This window comes from Limanda limanda, chromosome 7 (genome assembly GCF_963576545.1).
Source record: "Limanda limanda chromosome 7, fLimLim1.1, whole genome shotgun sequence".
Classification (NCBI taxonomy): Eukaryota; Metazoa; Chordata; class Actinopteri; order Pleuronectiformes; family Pleuronectidae; genus Limanda; species Limanda limanda.
This window is the reverse complement of record NC_083642.1, coordinates 1,319,226-1,334,914: the sequence shown is the minus strand read 5'-3', so window position 1 is coordinate 1,334,914 and position 15,689 is coordinate 1,319,226. Positions and strand designations below refer to the sequence as shown.

Genomic DNA, 15,689 nt, shown 5'->3' with positions numbered 1-15,689 from the left:
TTCATCAGCAGATGAAACAGTTCCTGACGTCAGAGAACAGATCAAAGGAACTCTCTGAGATCCACTGCTCAGCTCTGGCCTACATGCTGCAGATGTCAGAGGAGGTTCTGGATGAGTTGGACTTGGACAAGTTCAACACATCAGAGTGGGGTCGATGGAGACTGATCCCAGCTGTGAGGAACTGCAGGAAGGCTCGGTGAGTGTGTGTGTGTGTGTGTGTGTGTGTGTGTGTGTGTGTGTGTGTGTCTGTGTGTGTGTTTGTGTGTGGGGGGGGGAGGGTGTGGGTGTGGGTGTTTGTGTGTGGGGGGGGAGGGTGTGTATGTGTGTGTGTGTGATATGAGGTCACTGTGACCTTCGACCTTTGACCACTGAAATCTAATCAGTTTGTCTTTGAGTCAAAATGTGAAGAAATCCCCTGAAGACAGACTTGAGATCATGTTGAACATGTGTTTTGACCTTGACCTTTGACCTCTGACCACCTGAATCTCATGAGTTCCTCTGTTAGTCTGAATGAAGCTTGAACCAAATCTGAAAGGATTCTCTTGAGGAGTTTTTAACAAAGAGGGGATTTACCAGGGTGAGGGTCACATGATCACGTTTTGTATGAATGTTGTGTTTTCTGATTTAATTCTCACAGATTTGATATTTTCTTTAATTACAGACTCGTTGGTTGTGGACTCTATGAGACTCACTGTGAAGTCGTGGTCTCAGCTCTGAAGTCAGACCCCTCACATCTGAGAGAACTGGATCTGAGTAACTTCAACCTGCAGGATTCAGCAGTGAAGCTGCTGTGTTCTGGACTGGAGAGTCCAAACTGTCGACTGGAGACTCTGAGGTCCTTAAATCCTTCTTCACTTTTCAGACTTTCTTTCTTATTGTGTCATTATTTATTTAACTTGTCTCAGTTCTGCTCTGCTCACTGTCCCTCAGTCATCTGTCCCTCACCCAGCCTGTCAGTCACGTCCACCTCATCAACTCCATTCACCTGCACTCACCTGCTCCTGATCACTGAGAAAGTGTCAGTAAATAACATGTGGACTGAGGCCGAGCACTCGTCCTCCTCAGGTTTTCAAAATAAGACACATTCTTATTGAAACACGTTGGACAGTTGATAAGTATAGAAACAAACAGGAAGTGACATCAGGAGCCGTCCCTACTTTAAACAGTGTTTAATTACACAAACCTGCTCAGTGACCAACACACAGAGAAGAAGCTGATGAATGAAACAATGGTCCAACATGTCTGATCTGATATTTATCTTCAGGTCACAGACTGGACTGAGGTCAGCAGCATGTTGAGAGTCTGTGTTGACATGATGACGATCCACAACAACAGGAGGACACATTCTAATATTCATATTTCTTTATCCAGGTTGTATTGGTGCAGACTGACAGAGATCAGCTGTTCTTCTCTGGCTTCAGCTCTGAGGTCAAACTCTCATTTGAGAGAGCTGGGTCTGAGTTTAAACAACCTGCAGGATTCAGGAGTGAAGGAGCTGTGTTCTGGACTGGAGAGTCCAACCTGTCGACTGGAGACTCTGAGGTCAGTTCACTGACTTACTTTTGTAGATCTCATATCTATAAAACAGCATTTATACACAATTTATCTCATTTATTTCCAATTTAACATAATTCCTCTTCATACATGAATTGAAAATATTAATTATTAGTCTGTGACATTTTAAATATTCAACTACTTGTTAAAACACTGAGTTTAGTTCTGGATTTCCTAAACTGATCTGTACTGAATCAGGACTCGTTTTTAGTCCGACATGTCGGAATCAGGGGCATTTCTAGGATTGAAAGAAAGGGGGGGCTTAGCCCCTGAGGATGCTGAATGTCTGCGCGCACAGCGCGCGCAAATTTTTTTGGGGCTCATTTGGGGCTGCGGATATCCATTGTTTCAGACAGTTCATAGATTGGTTCAATCAGAAAGAGTGTGATTTTTCTCTGTATCTTTGCTTGCATTCATTCAGTATAAGATAACAGAAGTTATTTGTCACCTCTGCTAAAGAATCTTCTTTTATCCATCTGGTCAATGAATTGGATGATATACCGGTACAATAGCGTTATGAGGGACACTATGACATTTAGTTTTCACTAGCATTAACTGATTATAAACAACAACATTCTATAGGCACTGATATTATTGTTTTAAAATACTAGAGATAGATATTAATGCAAAAATAGAGAGCTGTCGAAAGTTATTTCTTACATTTCAAATTTGCTCGTTCACACTCCTGCTCACTGGAGACATTTTCTAACGAAATAGCTAGCTTAGTGTTAACATAGCTCGTTACAATATTCCCTTTCATTTGCCTCAGGTAAACCTAAACTTAAGCAGGTAACAATTGTTAACAACTACAGATAGCCACATTCTGTAACTACCTGTACTTACAATTTCACTCTGTGCATCATTTACTATGAGCTAAACTCCTTGGCTGTAATCCTGCTGTCTTGATGAGAGACGTTACTTGGCAGAGTGAGAAAGCCAGGGCAGCAGCGATGCAGACTCCCCAAGGTCCTAGTGCCCGGTCTTTTATTGTTAAGTATGATGAGAGGCTGTTGGATTGTAATTTGAAGGTGGAGAAAACATACAAACCAGAAATGCACTCACTTATGTAGCATGTTAGAGTTATAAATAACTTGTCCATGTGTAAAACAATAGTTTAATTTAAAAAAAAAAAAAAAAATTTAAAAATTAAAATAAATCCCCAAAATTATTTGGGGGGGCTGAAGAACATTTTAGGGGGGCTTCAGCCTCCCTAAAACAGGCCTAACGACGCCCCTGGTCTGAATCATATGTATCTTCCGTGTTATGAATCTGTGCTGACATGAATATGTGTCTGTTATTTTCACACATGAACTCAGTTTAATTCAAAGTTTTATTATTTATCCAGGTTGGAGTGCTGCAGTCTGTCAGAGATCAGCTGTTCTTCTCTGGCTTCAGCTCTGAGGTCAAACCCCTCTCATCTGAGAGAACTGGATCTGAGAAGAAACAACCTGCAGGACTCAGCAGTGAAGGAGCTGCTTGATCTACAGCAGAGTCCAACCTGTCGACTGGAGACTCTGAGGTCAGTAGATGGGTGGAGTCAGTCCACGCTGCTTTCATCAGTATTTTACTAAACACAGTCAGTATCACAGATCCAGGGTCTGTGCTACCAAGCAGGATTTCTTGTTATCAGGTTAACTTCAGGTTTATTTTTTTCAGTCCTACGAAGCTCGTTCACTTCTTAACAAGGTAAATCATCATGGTAACTTCTGATGAACGGCTACCCTGCTCCAGGTTAAGTTGGAGATCAACCGGTATCAAAGCTCCGCCCACTGACCACAGTGACTCTCCACTGTTGTGTGGTGCACACTCTCCTTAAAGGGACGGATAAGGGAAGTTTAAATCAACGTCTGGTTGGTTCAGTTGATCTCTAACTCACCCAGAACATCTCAATGTCTCCAGACTCATCCTGTCCCCAAAACACCAGATGACCTCAGTCAGCTTCCTGGAGACAGGTCCATGTGTGTGTCCTCAGAGACAGTGAGACAGTGTGTGTCCTCAGAGTCAGTGAGACAGTTTTTGTCTTCAGAGTCAGTGAGACAGTGTTTGTCTTTAGAGTCAGTGTGTGTCCTCAGAGACAGTGAGACAGTGTGTGTCATCACTCAGTGAGACAGTGTTTGTCCTCAGAGACAGTGAGACAGTGTGTGTCCTCAGAGACAGAGAGACAGTGTGTGTCATCACTCAGTGAGACAGTGTTTGTCCTCAGAGACAGTGAGACAGTGTGTGTCCTCAGCCTGACTGTGTCTTTCAGGTTCAGTTGAGCTGATCTCAGAAAGATCTCCTGGACATGTTGAAGTGTCTTCGTAGTTCAGGTCTCAGTGTTTCCTCAGTGAAGCTGTGAGAGGACAATGAGGACAGACGTCAGGATTGGACAGAGACACAGAGAGACAACAGGCGGCCAATCAGACAAGCCACAAGCTGCTTGGGATCATGTGATTGAGTTGACGTGAAGACGACAGTTGTTGTTTTCATGTGAACAGGAAGTGAAGCTGGACCACAGCTGACAGCCTCACACGAGGGACAGAGACGTCTTCATCTGATCTGAGACAGTTTGTCCTCTCACTTCATCAGTGAAGAACTGATCAGGTGGATCTTTGTCACAGCTCTGAGATCAGTGGGACTGAAGCCTCTCCTCATCACCATGGTAACCAGGAGCTCTTTCTACAGAGCAGAACCTCTGCTGAGGTCCATCTGTCTCATCTGGTCCCAGTTTGTCAGAAGCAGATGTTCATCAACACACAGTGAGACATGTCTTCACCTGTAACAGCAGTAAATCCACCTCTCAGGTGTCCACTCTGCACTTTGACATGCAGAGGACACACACTGAGCTCTTAGCGTGTTCATTCCAACACGTGAACATGAAGCAGAGAGGAAGCTGCTCCACCTCTGAACAGGACTGAAGTCCCTGCTGCTCTTTCTACTGGATGAGCTGCATCACTGACTCACAGCTGATGAAGTGAGTCTCTGTGACACTGATGTCTTCTTCTCTCAACAGCTGGAAGTTGTCTTAGTGGAGCTGAGTGTGAAGAGGACAGTGTGTGTGGACGGAGGCTGAGCTGTGTCCTGAGGATCCAGAGGCTGAAGCAGCAGCAGCTTGTGTGTAGTCTCCAATCTACACAACCCCTAATCTGCATGTGTTTGTGAGATGAAGCCGGAGCACCTGGAGAAAACACGTGGAGAACATGCAGACTCCACACAGGAAGACCCATCTGAACCGGATTCAAACCAGCAACCTTCCTGACCCGATTGTGTTTATTCACATGAAGAATGTGTTTATTGAAATGACACAACACAAGCAGAATATATAAACCCTCTATAAAGAGTCACATACAGTGTGTTTAAGTTTGCCTTTATTATTTTCCACCTTTGTCCCTCAGTATGTCTCCATGTGTGTAGAACCACATTCTGTGTAGATGTTTGTTTATGATCTTAAAGTTCCTGGATTCACGTCACAAATTGATTTAGTTCAACACAAAGTTAAACACATTGAAATCACTTTGAGTTTCAAATCAGAGTTTTGTCTTTGACACAAAAGATCAAAACTCTGGACTTAAAAATGGGACGTTTTCATTTCTGCATCAGGTGCAGAGCGGTGGTGGCTTTTCTACTTTTGACCCACAGGTGGCGCTGCAGTATAACAGCAGCACATCCCAGTCAAAGCCTTTATATTCAGTCTATGAGTCAAACACATGGATCATTTCCTCTGTGACAAACCAGATGTAATGAGAAGAAAAACATCTCAGAGAGAAAAGTTCTGTTTCTACTTGTCTCTGCTTTAATGCTCAATAAACATCCTTCCACCGACTTCACTGGAATCATGACTCAGCGTTTCTTTCCTCTTCAAACAAACAGGTGGAAACATCTCGTCCTTGGTGCAGGTAAAAGAACAAAATCACCAGTTTGACAGAATGGAAACAAGCAGAAGAAAAGTGAATGAGACATTTACAGTATGAAGAAGAGTCGATGAAGAGCAGAGCATCTTTAAGTCTCTGAGGAAACTGTTTCATAAACATTTTACCATATTTAATAGAAAACTGACCCGAGGACGTTTTATACAAACCCTAACCCAAGTTTGTCTCAATATAACCAGCCTGACAGCAGATCAATACATTTATTTTTGATTATTTATCAGTGGATTTCCTTCATTCATCAAACAAAACCATTTAAATGCAAAACACAAAACCTCTGATCCTGAATGAAGAGGATCAGAAAGAAGAAGAATCTGATATAATCTGCTGCTCTCTCTCTCTCTCTCTCTCTCTCTCTCTCCCTCTCTCCCTCCCTCTCTCCCTCCCTCTCTCTCTCTCTCTCTCTCTCTCCCCCGTCTCCCTCTCTCTCTCTCTCTCTCTCCCTGTCTCTATCTCTCTCTCTCCCTCTCTCCCTCCCTCTCTCCCTCCCTCTCTCTCTCTCTCTCTCTCTCTCCCCCGTCTCCCTCTCTCTCTCTCTCTCTCTCTCTCTCTCTCTCTCTCTCTCTCTCTCTCTCTCTCTCTCTCTCTCTCTCCATCTCTCTATCTATCTATCCCTCTCTCTATCTATCTATCATCTCTCTCTCTCTCTCCCCCGTCTCCCTCTCTCGCTCTCTCTCTCTCTCTCTCTATCGCTCCCTCCCCCTCTCTCTCTATCTATCTATCTATCCCTCTCTCTATCTATCTATCCATCTCTCTCTCTCTCTCTCTCTCTCTCTCTCTCTCTCTCTCTCTCTCTCGGAGTGCATGTTGGGAGTGAGTGTGGTGAGTGAGCTGGAAAGTTTGTTCAAATTGTTTGTTGTTTCTACCTTTTTTCTTTGCTCTTTTTCCCTCTTTACTTATAGTGGAGGTGTTTTGTGTTTGTGTGTGAGTGACAGAGTCAGGAGTAGCAGTTTAGTTGTTAGTTGTGTGTTTGTGTTGGTGCAGCATGGCGGCTGCAGGTGGAGGCTCCGCCCTCCACAAGCTAACACGCCCACACGGCATCAAGCTGAGTCCAGCTGTGGCCTGCTGGGTGGAGGAGCTCAGTCTGGCTGTGGGTGAGGTGGTGGGGTGTGACAGTGTGAAGCCTCACGTATGAACAGTGCTGTGGTGGTGTTTGTAGATAGCAGAGAGAAAGCTAACCAGCTACTGGAGAGGGGGGGTGGTGATTAAGGACTCCTTCACACCTGTGTTGTCTCTGGCAAACCCTGTCAAGAAGATCCTGATCTAATCTAATCTAATGATCTACTAGAGAAAGAGCTGGAAAGACATGGACAATGAATGTCCCCTATAAAAATGATCCCCATATATTGTAGATCTCCACATATCCAACAGGTCATGTCTTTTAGGAGACACGTGTTCATGCTGCTAAAGAAGAGTAAGGAAGATTTAAACCTGGTCTTTAGATTTAAAATCGAGGAATCCAACTACACGGTGCATGTTACATCAGGTAACATGAAATGTTTTGGATGTGGGAAAGAGGGACACCTGATCCGCTTGTGCCCAGAAAGAGCCGGTGAGAGCCAGTCGGCTGCCTCTGCATCAGCCAAAAGAAAAAACCCAGAAAACAAGACAAATAGTGACCAAGCAAAAAAAACGTCGAAGGTAAACCCACCGTGTTCTTCCGTTGAGTTTGAGCCCTTATAACATAAATAATGAACATGCCGGATGGAGAGAAGTATCTTTACTCTTTCGAAGGAATCCAGCAGTTTTTACTGGATACTAAGGGCACGAGAATGGTTTATATAGAGGACTTCTTCTTCCTAGATCCGAGACATTTCATGGAAGTGGCGAAAGGCTTCATGGGGAGATCTGAAGGTAGCGGCCAACCGACCTTCACAGATCAGGAAGTTTACCACCGAGCACCATGACGGGGAACATTATGTAATATTTAGAGTTCTGTAAGAAAAGATCAGCTGGTATTTTTTTGGATTGAATATTGTTTTAATATGATGTGGGTTTTTTTCTTTTATTTGTTCAAAAATGTTTGATATGTTGTAGTAACTTTGTTTGTTAGAACTTGAGAAAATAAAAGTGACTTGAAAAATCAAATCTCTCTCTCTCTCTCTCTCTCTCTCTCTCTCTCTCTCTCTCTCTCTCTCTCTCTCTCTCTGTCTATCTATCTATCTATCCGTCCCTCTGTCTGTCTGTCTGTCTGTCTGTCTGTCTGTCTGTCTGTCTGTCTGTCTGTCTGTCTGTCTGTCTGTCTGTCTGTCTGTCTGTCTGTCTGTCTGTCTGTCTGTCTGTCAATCTATCTATCTATCTATCTATCTCTCTCTCTCTCCCTCTCTCTCTCTCTCCCTCTCTCTCTCTCCCTCTCTCTCTCTCTCTCTCTCTCTCTCTCTCTCTCTCTCTCTCTCTCTCTCTCTCTCTCTCTCTCTCTCTCTCTCCCTGCCTCTCTCTCTCTCTCGCTCCCCTTCCCTCCCTCTCTCTCTCTCTCTCGATCCCCTTCTCTCTCTCTCGATCCCCTTCTCTCTCTCTCTCTCTCTATCTCTCTCTCTCCCTCCCCTTCTCTCTCTCCCTCTCTCCCCCTCTCTCTCCATCCCTCCCTCCCTGCTCCGTGTCGCCCCCTGCTGGTGTGTGTGTGTCAGCTCCGGCTCCAGCAGCGGGGTGGACCGTGGGATCAGTCCGGAAACAGAGCTCTGTGAGCGGACCCACGGAGCTCCAGCAGGACGGAGCAGCCTCCAGGTTCCTTCCCGGAGATCCTCTCTCCTGCCCCGCGGAGCTCAGATGAATTGACCGGAGCGAGGACACCCTGAAGCCCGCAGGTGAGTCTCCTTCTCCCCGCAGAGATCCAGCAGCACGTTCACCCCAAACAACAACAAACTTGTTAGCTCGTCGCTAACTTTCCCTGATGGAGCTAGCGCGGGTTTAGCGGTTAGCTCGGCTCCGTGTCCCGGGACGATTCCTCCCGGCGGTTAGGTGTCACTCTGCGGGTTGGAAACCTCCGGTTCTCCGGGTGGAGGAACCGGAGCTGGAGCCGGGAGGGACAGCTTCCAGCCCGGGGGAGGTGTCCGAAGCCCGGGGGCAGGGGGCTCGGTGACCCGGGGAGGATTCTCTATAAGGAACTTATAATAAAACAGTGTTAGCATTTAGCTCGTCTGGGTTTCTGGAAGAAGTTTAATCAAGATGATTCAAACCCACGGTTCGGTCCAGAACCCGGTTTGTGATGAACGGTTCGGTCCGGTCCGGTTCGGTTCCTTCACGGTGTTTTAGCCTCTAGAGAAACATGAGTTAATGTGACTCCAGAGCCAGATTCACATCAGTTAGATTTAAATGTGCTGCAATGATTATTCATATTTAATCATATTTTGTTTGTACAGAGTCAAATCCTAACACACGTGACCTCAGGGCTCTTTACACAGAAGATCGAGACAGTGAACATGATCAAAATACTGTTTTTATTATGATATTTATTCGTATTTATTCTGGATGGGTTGGTGTGTAAGTTTTAATTAATTGTTTGACGCACCTGAAAACCAGGCTGAATAAACGGCTTCGAGTCTGAAGCCAACACCCACAGGGTTTTAGTATTTTAGTCTTTTATAACTTTATTATTTCAGTGCAGTATTTAAAAGTAAGTTTCCCCGTCTCAGGAGGATTTGATGATTTGGTGCTTCTGACTCTGGAGTGTGAAGTGGATCAACATGTAGGAACCAGGACAGAGTGACACTCGGTACTTTCTAAACCAGTTTCCTGTGAGTGGTTCAGATTCAGGTTTGGTCTCCGAGCTGCAGAGGAACTTTCCTCATGTGGATCCTCCTCGGCTCAGAAGCTCCGTGTGTGTGGACCCCGGCTGTGGACCCCCGGCTGTGGACCCCCGGCTGTGCCTGGTATAGCGGGGGGGCCACGTTGTGTTCTCCTGGCGTCAGGCTGACTTTGCAAAGCGCTGCATTATTGATGAGTGACACGGTTTCCACTCGGAGGCCGACGGCTCTGTAACGGGAGCCAGCTCATTGTGACTGGTTCAGATCAGGATCAGTCTGTGGAGCTCGGAGAGGAGGAGAGGAGGATAGGAGGAGAGGAGAGGAGGATAGGAGGGGGAGAGAGGAGAGAGGAGGAGGAGGAGGCCATCACTTTTAGCACGTCTGCTAAAAGACTTTAAGTGAAACCACCTGAGCCTCATTTATCATCAACGGGCCTGAAAGATTCTTTCGACTCTTCCAAGACGAAACAATCTCTTTTCCAAACCACTGTTCCTTCACCCCCCCCCCCCCGATGAAATACGTCACATGATCAATCTAGGGGTGTCACGATACCAAAAATTCAGTAGTCGGTGCCAATACCAGTAAAATAACACGATTCTCGATGCCAATTTCGATACCACGGTAAAAAAAAAAGTGCATTCTTTGGATGTTGTTAATGTCATATACGGTAGTTCAATGTGCTTGCGCATATACTGAGGGTTATACGGTAGATGCGGACGCATGTGAGTGACGCTTTGTTGTGACACACGTTATGCATTAAATGATACATCTGCCTCACGCCGGGTTTACACCGGACGCTGAAGTGACGCCAAAGCGACTCGTAAGCGCAGCACCAAGCCTTAAATAACAGCTGGCTCCCATCCACTCCCATGTTCAACCTTTGTCCGGGTCCCACCGGAGGCTGAAGGTGCAAACAACCGAGCGCCGGCTCGCTAGGGCGGCGCGGCGGCGTTGCTTCTGTGTCCGGTGTAAACCCGGCTTCAAACGCAAAGTGCTCCCATACACGACTCTTTGTGCCTTTTTAATAAACAAGTCGAGGTGGGGCGAACGCATTAGCACCGATGCTAATGCTAAGTTGCTAACAGCTGCTGGCATCGAAGTTCAAGGTGCTTCAAAAAATGGGCATCGTCTGTGTTTTGTTATCTTAGTATCGAAAGGTTTCGGTTCTCGTGACATCACTAGATCAATCACATGATCACTGTTAACTCTCCTTTGATGCTTCTTCTCCTCCAGCTGCTGCAGCCGCCTCCGGCCACGCGGCCTCATGGCGTCCCGGCTGCTGGATCGTCTGAAGCGCTCGCTGTTTAAAGACGTTCACTGGGCGGTGACGGAACAGGAAGCAGCTGACACACAGGAAGTGGAGGCGTTCGATGAGGACCGGCTGGAGGCGGAGCTGGCGGAGGAGGAGGAGTGTGTGAGCGATCGCCTCGGGGGGACTCTGTCCTTCGACAGCGCCGGGGGAGGAGGAGGAGTGGAGGAAAGTGGCGATGGCGAGGGGCAGGACAGTGACTCCGACTTCCTGGGCGAGTCGATGGAGGAGGGGCTGAGCAGCACAGGTGAGTGGCGCCCTCTTCAGGACGATCGGTTATGGATCAGGCAGGACAGGAGGGTTTCTCCAGGCTTTCATCCAGAGAAGATTCAGAATCTGTGTCTCTGATCCGGTTCAACTCGCTTCCCGTTACCGACGCCCACCTCTCTCCTGTTGGCTCATCTTACTTTACCTCAGCCAATCAGAAGGCACCAGATTGTCGCAGCGTTCGATTGGCCCGAGCCTTGTCATCGCTCTCTGATTGGCTGCTGAGAATCAGTTCAGTTTGAAGAGTTTCACGTGTTGTTGATGTTTCAGACGACTGACTCTGGGTTCAACCTTCACAGACGCCAGTCCTGTTGGCCCCTCCCCCTCCGCCCTGCTGACACGGCAGCTGCAGGAGAGCTGGAGGAACATGTGCCGACTCGACGGAGGAAGCCCCGCCCCCTCGGGACGACGGCTGACGGACGACTTGTTGTTTGAGGTCACGGACGCCAGTGTGATGCAGGACGGCTCCTCCAAGTACGTGGTGAGTACAAACAAGCAGCGGAGGGTTGTTGGTCACATGATCCGCGCTCTCGTTTCTCAGTCTGTTGTGGGCTCGGTCTGTTGTGGGCTCGGTCTGTTGCTGTCTGTAGCTCTACACCATCCACGTGATCCAGACCGGTGGCAGCGATAAGACGCCCGCTGTCATCACCCGCCGCTACTCCGACTTCCAGCGCCTTCACGCCACGCTGCGGCGTTATCACTCCGACCTGATGGATCGGGTGTGTTTTCCACGTGAGTAGGAGTTACAGTACGTCATCACTAGTTATGGTTGGGGGGGGGGGGGGGGGTTGTCAGGCATCAAGCTTAAACCGCTGAAACCTGAAAACTTGTGTCGCCACAGGAAAGAAGCTGCGGAGGAACTTCGTGGCGGAGACGATCGCCAGGCGCAGCCGGGCCTTCGAGCAGTATCTGTCTCACCTGTGTTCCCTGCCCAGCCTGCGGGGGGCGCTGTGTGTGCGACAGTTCTTCTACCTGAGCGACCTGCAGACCGGGCAGCTGCTCATCAGGTAGATAACCACACACCGACTCAAACATCCCATTGGCTCATGAGAAGTCACCTGACAAACTAAACTCTCTCCCCCCCCCCTGCGGTTCCCCGGTGACTCACCTCAGAGTCTGTTGCTCCAAAACGTTAAAACCAAAGAATCAGTTGAATCAGTGACGCACTGGACTTCAGCCGCTCAGGAAAGAGAAGTGATCCAGAATCAGGTTCAGATGAAACCATCGGGTCGGACTCCGGTGACAGAAGGTTATAATGAGATAGAGACGTTCACCTCAAACTAAAGAGTAAATACAAATATTATTCAAAGTTTCAGTTGCAAATTTTCCTAGAAGATGATTCCAACAGTCGTCTGGCTGCTGTTAGTTCCTGTTTCCTGTTTCCTGTTTCCTGTTTCCTGTTTCCTGTTCACTTGAAGTTCTCTTCACATGATGATAAATACAAACAGATGTGATCAGAGTTTGATCTGAGTTTATCTTGTTCTCTCGAGGGAGGGGCGTTTCCAGGAGGCGCTCGGGCCGCTGCTCAACGCCAAGCGGCTGCAACAGAAACTGGGCTGGGCCAGTGACTACGACCTCCAGGCTCAGGCCCCGCCCCCGGCCCCCTCCCATTGGCTCTTCACTCTGGTGGGGCTGTCGTGCTGTTTCCAAGAAGTGGACCAGCTGGAGGAGGCGGGGGATCACTGTGACCACGCCCTCCGTGTCCTGACGCCCGCCGACACCCAAACTGACGAGCAGGACAAGCCCCTCCCACAGACCCCTGCACCCCGCCCACACATTGATAGACCACACCCCCTCCTGTTGCCGTTGCTAGGGGCGGTCGTTCGGCTTCTGTGGCAGACGGGAAGAGACAAACGGCAGTGGGAGGAGCTTCTGCAGCAGCTGGAGGAGCAAGGGGCGGGGCTTGACAATCAGCCAACCATGATCGAGTTTCTGGTAAAACACGACCTGCAAGAGAGTGAAGGGGGGTTGTCATGACGACGCACATCGCAGTACAATCACGAAGATACATCCAAAAACATGATCCCGAATAAAATTTGATACAGACGAAAGTTAGAGGAAGAAGAAATCTATGCGCGAAATTAAAAAACATTTCAAGAATCTTATCAAAGCCTTAAATGAAAAGTAAGTTATTATAAATCAAAACAAATTGAAAGATTTTAAGAATTTTTCGATAAACCTTGCATTCACAAGAAAAAGTCTAAATATTTAAAGAAAAATGTGGAAAAAATGTATATTAATATTTCAACAAACAAGTCTTTTATTATAAATTATTATGATTATAATTTTAAAAAGTTCAATGGACAACAAAAACATTTTATTTAAAAAAAAGTTGTAATATGTTGACAAATAAGGACAAGTTGGATTGTTTTGTGATATTTGAGTTAAAAATATCAAATCCCAACATTTTCTATAAAAATAATTGAGTTTTGATGGTTTGTTGTTCAAACTTTAAAATGAATTCAAAACTGTGGCGCCTCAGATCAGGAGGTGAGAGAAGCTTGGACTTCACAATAAAACTAATAATAATAAGGATAAACACTAAACACTACTCCTTCAAATCTTAGTTGTGATGAGCAACAAAAATCCATAAAGGGAAAAACATTTTCTTCAAAAAGAAAATGTAGAAACATTAATTAATCTTTATTTTAGATTTCTGAGGACAAAGTGATGATTGTACGAGAAAAATAAGTCGAGGATTTCCGACCTGATGTTTGGTCTTTTTAACAACGACATTAAGAAACACGTTTTTTACTTTGAGAAGAAATGGAATCGTTCACACTACCATGACGACAGTAAAAGGGAAAATGTTTAGAAATATTTGTTCTGCCCGTTAAATGTTGACTGATATTTAACAGAATCAACCAATCAGAACATCTGTTGTTACGTTGAAAGGTCATTTTATATTTTCCTGCACCTTCTGAAGAATATGGCGACAATTCAACGCCACGGCGACCGCGTGGTTACCGTGGTAACCGCGAGCTGTGGTTGTATCATAACTCTACGAAGTTCTAAAATACTTCAATATGAAACATTGTTTTTCACTTACATGTAAGTTTGACACATTTACTGCACTTTGTATTTTACATCATGACTCAGCATCTTTAGCAGTTTTCACCTGTCGTGCCTCATTTGAATGATTTTAAAAGTGTTTCCTGTTTGTAAAGTTGAACCGTCACTGAGGCATCAAATCATCGAATAATCTTCATCAGTACGAAGCACTTCCACCTCCTCCTCCTCCTCCTCCTCCTCCTCCTCCTCCTCCTCCTCCTCCTCCTCCTCCTCCTCCTCCTCCTCCTCCTCCTCCTCCTCCTCCTCCTCCTCTTCTTGAAAATGCTCCTGTTTTCTGAGCTGTGTGTTTATATGCATCCAGTTACTATGGATCGAGGGGGCGGAACTTTTTAAGATGAACGGATCTTATGGGGAAAATGAGTCTGACCAGTACTTTAAATATATATAAAGTTTAAAGATGATGCACATGTACAGATTTATGCACACATACCTGTGATAATCTGATGAGAGCTGCTTTCATCACATCCACAGATTTAATAACACTCTGGACTTTTTACTTTTCAGCTCAGACAATGAAAAAACGCTGCAAAACTAAAAGTCGATTCTTGTTTCTCTGTTTTCATCTTCACAGACGACGCAGAAAACAGTTTGTTTGATTTGATTGAGACGGGTTTTTAAAATGTATTTTAGTGATTTGTTTTTGAAGTGATTTCACTTCCTGGTGATGGAACGCAGCCCTCCTCCCTCCTGTGGAATATTTTAGAATGTGGATTTATCTTTATAGAGCCAAGTATAGTTCCAAGTATATTTTATTGAATAAATTTGTTACAAAATCTCAGATCTGTCTTTTCTTGTTTCTTCATCTTGACCTTTTTGCAGCGACCAAGAGGAACTTCTTCAAATCAATTTTATTTATATAGCAAAAATAATAATCTGATTGTGACGATGATGTAAACTCAGCTCCGGGTCACGAGGGCACAGGACGCTACCGTTAAGATCCCAGATAATTAGAGTTTCCAGTTGGTGCAGTTTTCTTTGTCTGTGTTTATTTGTTAATTACAGCGTCAGTTAGTAATTATTTATTAGTTATATCCGGCAGTTGTATGTTCACGTGCTCACCAGCAGAGGTCGCCCTGCATCAGTCCACGTGTGAGTGATGACGCAGCTCAGATTAGTTTTATTATAACGATTTTAAAATGAATAATTTCCAGTGTTTTCTACTCGAGGAGCTCAGAGTCCACAGGTCAGTGAGGAAGGTGAGGGTGAAGATGTAGAGGGGATTTTGAGAGTGATGAAGATGAGGTGAATGATGAATGTGATAAAGGGGATGGGGATGATGAAGGTACATGAAGATGATGAAGGTGAAGATGGAGAAGGTGATGATGATGAGGGTAATGAAGATGAAGAGGGAGATGAAGACGAAGAAGGTGATGATGATGAGGGTAATGAAGATGAGGAAGGTGATGATGATGAAGGTAATGAGGATGATGATGGTGAAGAAGATGAGGGGTATGATGAATGTGATAAAGGGGATGACGATGAAGAGAGTGATGATGGTGAAGAGGTGATGAGGATGAGGAAGGTAAATGAAGGTGAAGATGGAGAGGGTTGAGGATGAAGAGGGTGATGATGATGAGGGTAATGAAGATGAAGAAGGTGATGACGATGAGGGTAATGAAGATGAAGAAGGTGATGATGATGAAGAGGGTGATGAAGAACCGAGCTCAGGTGCTCTTATGTCACTGCTGCTGCTCAGCTGACGAGTGCCGGCTGGAAATAAGTCCCATTGTCCTCCACATATCATCACCATGGCGACAAGGCCAAGCGCTGAGACATCAGCTGCTGGAGTAACACCAGTTGCTATAGCAACGGTGACAGAGCCGGACTGAAGTGATGGTG

At 45.9% G+C, this 15,689-nt stretch overlaps 1 protein-coding gene across 1 annotated transcript; it reads left to right on the top strand.

Annotated features, from left to right (window-relative positions):
- The first annotated feature begins 8,102 nt into the window (after window positions 1-8,102).
- snx21 (sorting nexin family member 21) lies at window positions 8,103-14,032 on the top strand. The gene is made up of 6 exons (XM_061074753.1): window positions 8,103-8,263; window positions 10,436-10,758; window positions 11,078-11,259; window positions 11,369-11,510; window positions 11,620-11,785; window positions 12,269-14,032. Exons 2-6 carry the CDS (start codon window positions 10,467-10,469, stop codon window positions 12,753-12,755), a joined length of 1,269 nt encoding a protein of 422 aa, XP_060930736.1. The 5' UTR covers window positions 8,103-8,263; window positions 10,436-10,466; the 3' UTR covers window positions 12,756-14,032.
- The last annotated feature ends 1,657 nt before the right edge of the window (window positions 14,033-15,689 follow it).